This window comes from Crinia signifera, chromosome 19 (assembly GCF_055691185.1).
Source record: "Crinia signifera chromosome 19, ASM5569118v1, whole genome shotgun sequence".
NCBI lineage: Eukaryota > Metazoa > Chordata > Amphibia > Anura > Myobatrachidae > Crinia > Crinia signifera.
In genome coordinates, this window is record NC_139226.1 from 109,304,286 (window position 1) to 109,315,401 (window position 11,116).

General features: G+C 47.0%; 1 protein-coding gene across 2 annotated transcripts; it reads left to right on the forward strand.

Moving 5' to 3' along the window:
- The first annotated feature begins 753 nt into the window (after positions 1 to 753).
- On the forward strand, positions 754 to 11,116 carry LOC146042886 (uncharacterized). 2 transcript variants are annotated; one of them, XM_083163166.1, is made up of 5 exons: positions 754 to 804; positions 1,994 to 2,061; positions 7,064 to 7,211; positions 8,335 to 8,544; positions 10,480 to 11,116. In XM_083163166.1, exons 2-5 carry the CDS (start codon positions 2,019 to 2,021, stop codon positions 11,048 to 11,050), a joined length of 972 nt encoding a protein of 323 aa, XP_083019292.1. In that variant the 5' UTR covers positions 754 to 804; positions 1,994 to 2,018; the 3' UTR covers positions 11,051 to 11,116. The 2 variants fall into 2 exon arrangements, with proteins under 2 accessions (XP_083019292.1, XP_083019293.1); XM_083163167.1 differs by lacking the exon at positions 8,335 to 8,544 and having other exon boundaries at positions 780 to 804.

Genomic DNA, 11,116 nt, shown 5'->3' on the forward strand with positions numbered 1-11,116 from the left:
GCCCGGTGGCGTGTAGCATTTACCTGTTCGGTAGGCTGCGTATGTTCGCAGCCTAGTAAACACCGCCCACCACCGGGTGTCTGAATCAGGCCCAAAGTTGTTAATAAAGCACAATGTTAATAAAGCATATTGGGCGGGATGTTGTAACATGTTCCTTACATGTCCCTGTTCGCCCCCCCCCCCCCCCCCCTTCGCCGGTTATTAACGCAACGGACAGCTCTTGCGATAAGAGCTGTCCCTTGCAATGCGGTGCCGGCACTGGACTTCCGGGTCTGTGACCCAGGAGTCCATCTGCGCATGCGCAGAGTGACGGAGCCGGCCGCAGGGCATGCTGGGAGGTATCCGTGACGGATCCCTCGAACAGCGCTGCGGTAAGAAGCACATAGGCTTCTGCAGGGAATCACCAGCTTTTGCTGGCGATTCCCTCCGCAGCGCTAACACTGCAGAGGGGGGGTAAGAGCATAAAGAAATGCGGTAAAACCCCTGATAACGGGGTTTTTACCGCATTTCTATCTTAGAGAATCTCCCCCATTATCCTGTAGCCTTGCATAAAATAACTTTCTATCGTGATATTATAATTTTATTACTCTTGCGATAGGCTATTGTTCATTGAACCTGTGACAAATGTGTTCCGTTGTCTGCTTGTTCTTTTCTTTTTTTTCTGTTTTAATTTTCATATTGATTTAACTGTTATGCCAACTTATTTGGTTGGGTGCGTGCCCAGTCTCCAGTGGGTGGTCACTGCACTGCATATAAAACAGCTGGGGCATAGCCTGGGGACTGAAATAGATCCTTGTCTGAACGGTAAGTGGCATGTCTTGTTTATTACGTATAGCCGCCCGGTTTCGGCCCGGGTAATCCTAACATGTATCAACCGGCAGCTGGCAGAGCCACTAACATTGTGGGGTCGGGTTAGTCACATGATGAATGCTTTGGAGAGGGAATAGAGGGTACGTATTGTACTCTCAAGATGAATGAGCATGTGTCCTCCAGCTGCTGCGGAACATCTCAGCAAGCCCTGCTTCAGTTTTAGCCTACCCTAAAATCAAAACTGCGGTAAGTCATCCTGGGATGTGTAGTTCCACAGCACAGGTTGCCTACACCTGATTTAGAAAACCTGTGGATATACAGTATGAGGAAGATGCATCTAGGACAGTGGTTCCCAAACTGTGTGCCTTGGCTCCCTGGGGTGCCTCGGGACACATGCAGGGGTGCCGCGGCTTGGTGGTCTAGGACCAACTCAAATTATTAATGGTTAATTATTTATGAGCAAAACCAGTGCTGGTGGCTGCCAATGATAGAATGTGTACAAACGGAAACAAATCCTGCCCTTTACCACATAACTGACCCTAAGAATCGCATATAAACCCAATCTAAATATTTTTTTTGGGACCTAGGGGTGCCGTGAAAAAAATTCTGATTCTCTAGGGTGCCCTGAATCAAAAAAGATTGGGAACCCCTGATCCAGGATGTGTATAGAAATACAGAGCTGATTCTAGTATAGCACAAATACTTGGGGAATAATTCTGAATTTAGAGATCCAGATTAACAGAATATTATCACCTATGCCAGTGATTCCCAAACTGTATGCTGTGGCACCCTGGGGTGCCTTGGCAGATTTGCAGGGGTGCCCTGGATTGATGGTCCAGGACCAATTCAAGTTATATATGTCCAATATAATATTAAATTATGGACAAATACAAGTACATTTTGTCCATTACGACATAACTGATCCTAAGGATGAGATATAAACACAATTTTATTTACTTAATATTTGTTTCTGACTTTCTCAAAGAGAAACCTTTAGCCTAGGGCTGCTGACCTATGCAGTAAAATTGAGCTAAATAGAAAAGGGAAACGAAAAAAATTATTTGGAAAAATAATGTTGGTTACGGTATATAACATACATTATAGAGGTCAGATCTGTGCTCCTGTTCTGTACCCCTCTCTCTACCTCTCCTGAATGTTGTGTCTCCTGTTGTCTTTGTTGCAGGTCTGGGAGATTTAACATTTAAATCATGAAAGTCTTGGTTTTATCTTTGGTGATGCTGTGCCTAGCAGGTAGGGATTAAGCTATACTGGATTCATTGTTGGTGCTTGGGTGAGACGTTACAGTGATTTAACTGTTAATGTGAAAAAATAGATATATCTACAAAAGCAGCAATGGACAGCTGCAGGTCCACTTCCTTTTATGGGTAACAGAGGGGAGATAGAATGAACCCCACTATCATGGCTAGAGTTGATACCTCACTCATCATTGATTCCTGGAGATCCCCCCCCCCCCTGCCTGTCCTAATGCGTGGGCTGAAGGTGCGTGCGCTTCCGGGGAAGTGGGTGTGGCCTCTTAAAGTAGGTGTGGCCTATTCAGGAAATGTGATCCTTACTCCGTGGAGAGAAATCACTGGCATGGCACTCCAGGTCTTGTGAAAGCATAAAAAACAAATTATTGTGCAACGGCTTCGGGGACCAAAACTCCCCTTCCTCTGGTTAAGCTGTCTGCCTGAGGAAGGGGAGTTTTGGTCCCCGAAACCGTTGCACAATAAATAGCTTTTTTTGCTTTCACAAGACCTGGAGTGCCATGCCAGTGATTTCTCTCCACGGAGTTAGGATCACCATCAGCATTTATATATATATATATATATATATATATGCAGCGTGTGTAGCCGGCACTCCCAAATATGAGGTCCAACACGGTACTGACCCGGTGCCTTCTACAATGGGCCCGCAGGTCCAGGTACAGGATTCAGAAAAGAAGCGGCACTCTCGGATTTAGAAACAAACGTGAAACGTGCTATTTATTGTCCGACATGTTTCGGGCAAGTGTTGCCCGTCCTCAGGGATCAACAATACAAACCAAGTGACATGTATAAATAGTGCAACCAGTGAGAAAACCCTCCCCCTGCGCCCTGCGGCTGTCCGCCCCTCATACCTGCATCTTCCGTGAGTTGGTCACGTTCCGCTTCCCCTTAGCCGGTGATGTCCCGTCAGGCGCCATTCAGGAGGCCGTCGCTCTGCCCAGCTCCAGGCGCTCCCAGTGACGTCATCGGGCGTCTCACTGCGCTGCGGTTCAGCTGGAAAACCAGACCTCGTTCTGGAATCAGCGGGGGGGGGGGGGGGGGGGGGTTGGTTGCCATGGCGCCTGGGGAATACAAAACAATACAACGTTAAAAGTTATTATAAGTGCGCTAAATCGATTGAAAAACATTTAAGAGGCTGTTTTCAGCCAAATAAGAGGCACGATATACGTGCCATAACGTGATAAAATATTCACTGCATGAATATGCAATGATCATTAAAACAGTGAAAATACATAAATGACAAAATACAATTAAAGTTTAAAAATCTGCATGAGTGACTGTAAGCATGAGGAGGCCTTCTGAGTATGAAGGGACCAATTTAGGATGTACTAATAATAAATGAAAGCACTAAATGCTTCCCATTAATGCATAATATGTCCCTGTACCTCAGATGTCTCCGCATGCCTCGTCAAAGGAAAAACAATACATACATGGGGTGTACCTATCGGCCATATTCATTGGCACTATTGTAACATGTTATAATCGTTAATATATTATTTTCAAAGGAAATGATACAACCCATGTTGTTCATTTAGTCCCCGGGGCGAGAGTGTCCCCAACTTGTGGATCCACCTGGCCTCTAATTGCAAGAGCATCCTTTTCCTGTTGCCTCCCCTAGGTGGTTTCTGTACCTGGTCGATGATTTTGGACCTGATGCTAGCCACACTGTGTTTCTTGTCCACGCAGTGTCTGGCCACTGGTTGGTCGCTGCGTCCCGTGGCCAACGCTTGCCTGATAGCCAGGCGGTGATTGGCCATCATTTCTTTAAACTGGCACTCTGTCTTGCCCACGTAGTATAACCCACATGGACAAGACAGAATGTATATCACATAGCGACTCGAGCAAGTGACCGAGTGCCTGATTTGGATTTTGCGGCCAGTGTGAGGGTGGTTCACCTCCCACATTTCTTGTCCCGCCCAAAGGGCTGCTTTAAGTGCACAGGGTGCGTCACCTGCAGCTCAATGCTGGCAGGAGACACGGTGAACCACCCTCACACTGGCCGCAAAATCCAAATCAGGCACTCGGTCACTTGCTCGAGTCGCTATGTGATATACATTCTGTCTTGTCCATGTGGGTTATACTACCTGGGCAAGACAGAGTGCCAGTTTAAAGAAAGGATGGCCAATCACCGCCTGGCTATCAGGCAAGCGTTGGCCACGGGACGCAGCGACCAACCAGTGGCCAGACACTGCGTGGACAAGAAACACAGTGTGGCTAGCATCAGGTCCAAAATCATCGACCAGGTACAGAAACCACCTAGGGGAGGCAACAGGAAAAGGATGCTCTTGCAATTAGAGGCCAGGTGGATCCACAAGTTGGGGACACTCTCGCCCCGGGGACTAAATGAACAACATGGGTTGTATCATTTCCTTTGAAAATAATATATTAACGATTATAACATGTTACAATAGTGCCAATGAATATGGCCGATAGGTACACCCCATGTATGTATTGTTTTTCCTTTGACGAGGCATGCGGAGACATCTGAGGTACAGGGACATATTATGCATTAATGGGAAGCATTTAGTGCTTTCATTTATTATTAGTACATCCTAAATTGGTCCCTTCATACTCAGAAGGCCTCCTCATGCTTACAGTCACTCATGCAGATTTTTAAACTTTAATTGTATTTTGTCATTTATGTATTTTCACTGTTTTAATGATCATTGCATATTCATGCAGTGAATATTTTATCACGTTATGGCACGTATATCGTGCCTCTTATTTGGCTGAAAACAGCCTCTTAAATGTTTGTCAATCGATTTAGCGCACTTATAATAACTTTTAACGTTGTATTGTTTTGTATTCCCCAGGCGCCATGGCAACCCCCCCCCCGCTGATTCCAGAACGAGGTCTGGTTTTCCAGCTGAACCGCAGCGCAGTGAGACGCCCGATGACGTCACTGGGAGCGCCTGGAGCTGGGCAGAGCGACGGCCTCCTGAATGGCGCCTGACGGGACATCACCGGCTAAGGGGAAGCGGAACGTGACCAACTCACGGAAGATGCAGGTATGAGGGGCGGACAGCCGCAGGGCGCAGGGGGAGGGTTTTCTCACTGGTTGCACTATTTATACATGTCACTTGGTTTGTATTGTTGATCCCTGAGGACGGGCAACACTTGCCCGAAACATGTCGGACAATAAATAGCACGTTTCACGTTTGTTTCTAAATCCGAGAGTGCCGCTTCTTTTCTGAATCCTATATATATATATATATATATATATATATATATATATATATATATATATACACACACACACACACACACACACACACACACACACACACACACACACACACACGCACACACACACATGCACACACACTACAAAACCATGTGCACTGCAGGTGGGGCAGATGTTACTTGTGCAAGATAATTAGATGTGGGTAGGGTTTTACTTCAAAGTGAGATCTATATTGCAGTGTAAAAATAAAGCAGCGAGTATTTACCCTGCACAGAAACAAAATAACTCACCCAAATCTAATTCTCTCTGCACATTTTACATCTGCCCTCCTGCAGTGCACATGGTTTTGTCCATCTAAGAAGGATTTTGTCAGAAAGAGTGAACTAGAATAAGGCCCTAAGTCCCATCATGCCTTGCCACAGTTTTGCTAGTAGGGAATGCTAAAACGATGACAAGGCATGCTGGTATGTGTAGTTTCACAACAGCTGGAGGGCCACAGTTTGACCATGCCTGCTCTACGTATAATATGGGTGTGGGACGGGGTCCTGACAGTTGGGATCCCGACAGGCATTCACCTGACGTTCGAATCCCGACTGTCAAAACACCGACAGCCGGGTTCCCGACGTCCGTCGGCCATTTTCCCTCATGGGGGTCCACGGCCCCCATAGAGGGAGAATAGAATAGGTGGCGAGCGTGTCGAGCGCAGCGAGCCCGCAAGGGGCTAAGTTGAGCTCACCATGCTGTCTGGGTGCGGCCAGTCGGGATAATGACTGTCGGGATCCCGACTGTCGGACCCCTATACCACACCCGTATAATATTTGGGACTTGGTACCAGTGCTCAGGTCTTCTCCTCTTTCCTTTTATTATTCCATATGCTTAATATATAATGCAATCAATGGTATCCAGACTTTGGGTAGACAGTGTTTAGATAAACAGTTAATAGGACAACACCATATGGTCAACCAGGTCATAATGATAAGGATTACGGTTGATGACGGTAAGCCATCGCAGAGTGTGGCAGCAGCAGAGTGAGACACCTTGCAGGAAGCTACGGTCTGTGTTACCACTATTTGGGGTCACAGATGATAAAACATACAAAGTGACACCAAAAATATATATAAAAAAAACTTGCGTTGACCCTTTTTTTTCTATATCACACCCAAATTGTCAGAAAGTACCAGCCAATCAGCACTGGCCTTACATCTTACAAACTGTGTTTGAAAAATGACTTACTTGGTAATTGTATCTCTTTCCAAGCTTTGATAAACTCCATTTGTATGGAACATACATATATCAATATGAACTTAGGGCCTTACTCAGACCTGGTCGCTAGGCAGCATGTACTCACTGGGTAGCGAGCGGGTAAATGCCGCCCCGCTGAACGCACGCTCCCCTGCAAGCGAATCCCTGCACTAGCATGCGAGGGGATGTCAGAAAGAAATAGAAACATGTTAGGCAGAATCTGATTGGTTGCTATGGGGCAACATCACTTTTTTTTTTTCATTTTTAGAAGCTTTAGTAAAATCACCCCTAGGGCTGCATCCTCAGAACTCACCTGGTGGCTTTTAATATTCATATAATGTAATAGACTGTATTGTCCTCTGCCAGAGCTGGTGTCCGAAATGTAGCTAGGCAAACTCCACGTTCTTCCACAAACCCCCCCCCCCCCAATACCAGATACCAGATAGTCTCCCATTTCACGGCACGCCGCCGCCCCTGCCCCCTACCTCCCGGAGAGGGCAACCTAAATGTTGGCAACCCTGCTGTATTGCACTAAGGAACCATGATCCCTCTTCTGCAGGTACACATGGCCGCTACACTGAGCAGCAGGATGAAGCACAACCTCCACTGCCTAAGAAGGAGACACCACTGAGAAGTCTGGTCCGTCACATGTATGTGCTTGGAGCCGAGATAATTGCAAACCTGGGGTCAATAGAGAAAAGCAAACAGTAAGTCCATTGTGCCTGGTTATATCACCTAATTGTATGCATTTCCCAAGCTGGCTATGCAAGAAGGCTGATAGGGCTGAAGAACTGCAATACAATGCAATTCAGATGGGGGGCGGCACTGGGACATGGGAACGCTCAGCGTTCCATGGGCGTCCCCATGAAAACACTGGCCGTTCCCTTGCAAATGCGGGTGGGAAGAAGTGTTCCGGGGAGGGGATAATGCATCCCCTCGCATGGTTGCAAGGAGATCCAGCGGCAGGGGGCGGGGTTTCGCAGGGGCGGGCAGACTGGGACTTGGTAAGCTGCTGTTATCGCAGCTTACCAAGTCTACCAGCATCAGGCCCCACATGTATTGTATAATGTGATACTGTTTTTTATTTTTTGAAAGACCTAAAAACATTTTTTGGTACTTGTTTCCTAGCACGGCGCCCATCTTATGCCATCGCGTACCACTAAATAAGGTATGCGATGGGACTCGATTTTCGGGTCCTAAGAGCCACACTGTACAATTTTAATATCGCATCGCATGCCATTACAGTGGCGAGCGCAGCGAGCCCGCGCGGGTCGGTGGTACGCGCGTCCTCCGACTGTTTCATATCCCCACTATCCACGTCGACGTGGAGTTGATTCTATATAGAGTGGCGAGCGCAGCGAGCCCCGCGGGGGGACGTGGATTACTTCACATGTATTCTGCGTTGGCTCGCTGCGCTCGCCACACTATATAAGATCAACTCCACGCCGATGTGGATAGTGGGGGTATGAAAAGGTCTGAGGACGCGTACCGCCGCCCCTCGCGGGCTCACTGCGCTCGCCACGCTTCGGGTTGACGTTCATAGTGCACCCTCATATACATAGTAATCACCCATCAGGGTGTCCGTACAATTAAAAAATTGTTTTGATTGCATCGATCGCATCGCATGCGATCTGGTCACATGCGAGGAGATCAAAACGATGGCATAAGATTAAAATCGTGGGCGCCGTGCTAGGAAACAAGTACCCATTTTTTTAAAATAGATTTTTATATTTGTGTGAAAAGAAAAATTGGAGGAGGCGCGCTTGTAAGCAATATGTAGGAAACACTTTACTAGATTATAAAAGCTCACATACACAGACATTTTAACAGATCATCACTCAGATCACCAGCGTCCATACGTCGGCACACTTGGGAATCCCAAGCTCAGCAGCTTCTACAGTTTCAGCGGCGTGGATGCAGCGCGATCAAGCATCTCCACAACACGGCATCAGACCACAGGTTCAACGTCAACAGGAATACAACCTCAACGCGTTTCGGCACGATGGACTTCGTCAGGAGGCGTGTCAGATGGTGTCAAGGGTAAGTTTATATAGCCTAGATGCACTAATAAGGTAATCTGACCCTCTCCTTCAGGGAGAAAATCATTTGCTTACAAGCGCGCCTCCTCAAATTTTTCTTTTCACATGTGCATCCGTTTGGAGGTTGGAGATAGCCTTCCTCTAGAGAAGGGGCTGCGCCGCATAAAAGGGACCTTCCATATCTAACAGACCACAGTTTTTTAAAGAGGACTGTGCACCAATTGGATTACTGTTTGTAAGATTTTTATATTCTCCAAATCACCTATTTTTTTTTATCTAGGACGTCTAGTGCAGGGTGCCAACCAGTATATATATATATATATATATATATATATATATATACTGCATACTGAAAAGAGAAGAGGTGTTGCAATTTTTGTCTAACGAGGATTTACGTTAATCTCAGAAATCTTCATATGCCCCTGACATGCTCCTCAGATGTCCTCACTTACCATCAGAGCTCCTCATATCCATTCAGATCTTATACATGACCCTCACATACCATATAGACCTCCTCACAGAGCATCATGCATCTCCACATTCGCCTTACACACAACAGGTGTGGTATGACTGCCTGACAACCAGGATCCCGACAGTCGGTTTACCGACATCGGAATCCCGAATGCCTGTGCCCCAACAGAGCTCGTCACAGGTTCTATTCTCCCTCTATGTGGGTAGTGGATCCCCAGAAGGGAGAATAGCCCCTCAGTCTGGATCCCCCTGTCAATCGTATATCAACCTACTCCACAATCACAGTGACAGCAGTGGTGGGGAGGGGGGCAGCAAGGGGAAGCTTGCTCCCGTAACATGCAGAGCGGAGGAGGGCAGCAGCGGGAGCCCAAGCATCTCCTGTCCTTGCAGTGCCTGCTTTGCCTCTACTTCCTCTGGCTCACACAAGGGGCTGGGAAACATACAGAGAAGGCAGGGGGCAGAGTGGGGTACATACAGTGAATGGAGGCAGTGATGGTCATTCAGAGAAGAGGGAGCAGGGGCAGGCTGGGGGGCATACAATAAATGGGGGCAGGGTGGGGTACATAGTGAATGGGGGTCATACAGTGAATGGGAGTCATACAGTGAAGGAGGGTCAGACTTGGGGACATACAATGAATGGAGGCACTGATGGACATTCAGAGAAGGGGGGCAGGCTGGGGGACAGAGTGAATGGGTGCAGAGTGGGGAACATACAGTGAAGGGGCAGGCTGGGGGACATAGAGTGAATGGGGGCAGAGTGGGGGACCATTCTGATGTGATTAATGATTCAAAGATTGTCAGGCTGAATGGTCGGCCCCCACACATTTACATTTCACCAAATCTGGCCCTCGTTGCAAAAAGTTTGGACACCCCTGGCCTAAGGGGCACAAGGTCATACCCCATATCAACGAGGCTCCACCCTGTTTTCTGATTTCAGGCTGCTTACAAGTTGGGAGGCATGTTCTAATGTGAGCAATCTGGAAATGATAGTAAATGTATGCAGAAATTTTAAGTGCATAAATTGTGGGCATATTCATTTACAAGGAATAATAGCACCATTGGGGTGTTTCTTGGAACGAAATCCCAATCCTGTGATGCAAAATGTGCTATCACCACTACCCGTCCCCAACACTGTGACCCCTCCCACAAATGATCATACTCACCAGTCACCACTCAGAGATCAGTTGCTGCAGGGCTGCCGGTCTTCAGGGCTTTCACCCTCTCTGATCCCCGGTGCTGTAAAGCATCAATTTACTGCACCGGGAATCAAAGACCAGCATGTAGCCCTGAATACTGGCATCCCTCACCTAAGCAGTGATCACCGGACCCTGGGGAAGTGAGTATGAATTTTCCAATTTACCAAAGCCAATGTTCTTGAATCTACGGATATGAGCCAAATCCGTGGGAATATTTTTGCATTTGCCAGTAATTCAATAATTGTTTCTTTTTCTTATGTCTCTGACAGGTCAGATCTGAACTATAGACTGGGAAAGATAGTGTCCAGTGCCTATGACTTAACCAGTAGCATTTTTGATCACATACGGGAAACCTTTGTTGACGTGGACAAGGAAATTACTGAGAAGTATCCTGTGTACAGGAAGACAGTGTTTCCTATTTTTGGGGAATTCATCGCTAATTCCAGCAGAATGTTTTTAACCTTGAGGGCAGACGTGCAGCCTTACATTGAGGAGATGGATGCAGAGATGAGAAAGCAACAGATCATCCTGTTGAAACATGTGCACAATATTATAGAAAAAAATGGAAATGCTTGGAAAGCGCTGATGGATAATCTGAATGCCAGGCTGAAGCCCTTTGAAGATGACATGCGGAACGAGGTGGACACAGCAAGGAAGCAAGAAACGAGGGACTTCTCAGAGCAACAGGAGACCTACAAGGCCCCTTATGGAGAAGTGGATCAGTATAGGGAGGCGTTGAGGAATCTCTTTCATGAAGAGGACGGGCTGCAGAAAGTTATTCATCAAATGGAAGAATACTCCAAAAAAGCTGAGGCACATTCAGAGAACAAGGAGAATTAGGCACCTTGCTCCCTCTGTTCTCTTTGTATTTGGTTACATATTAAAGAGCACGGCTTATTGGCTCTC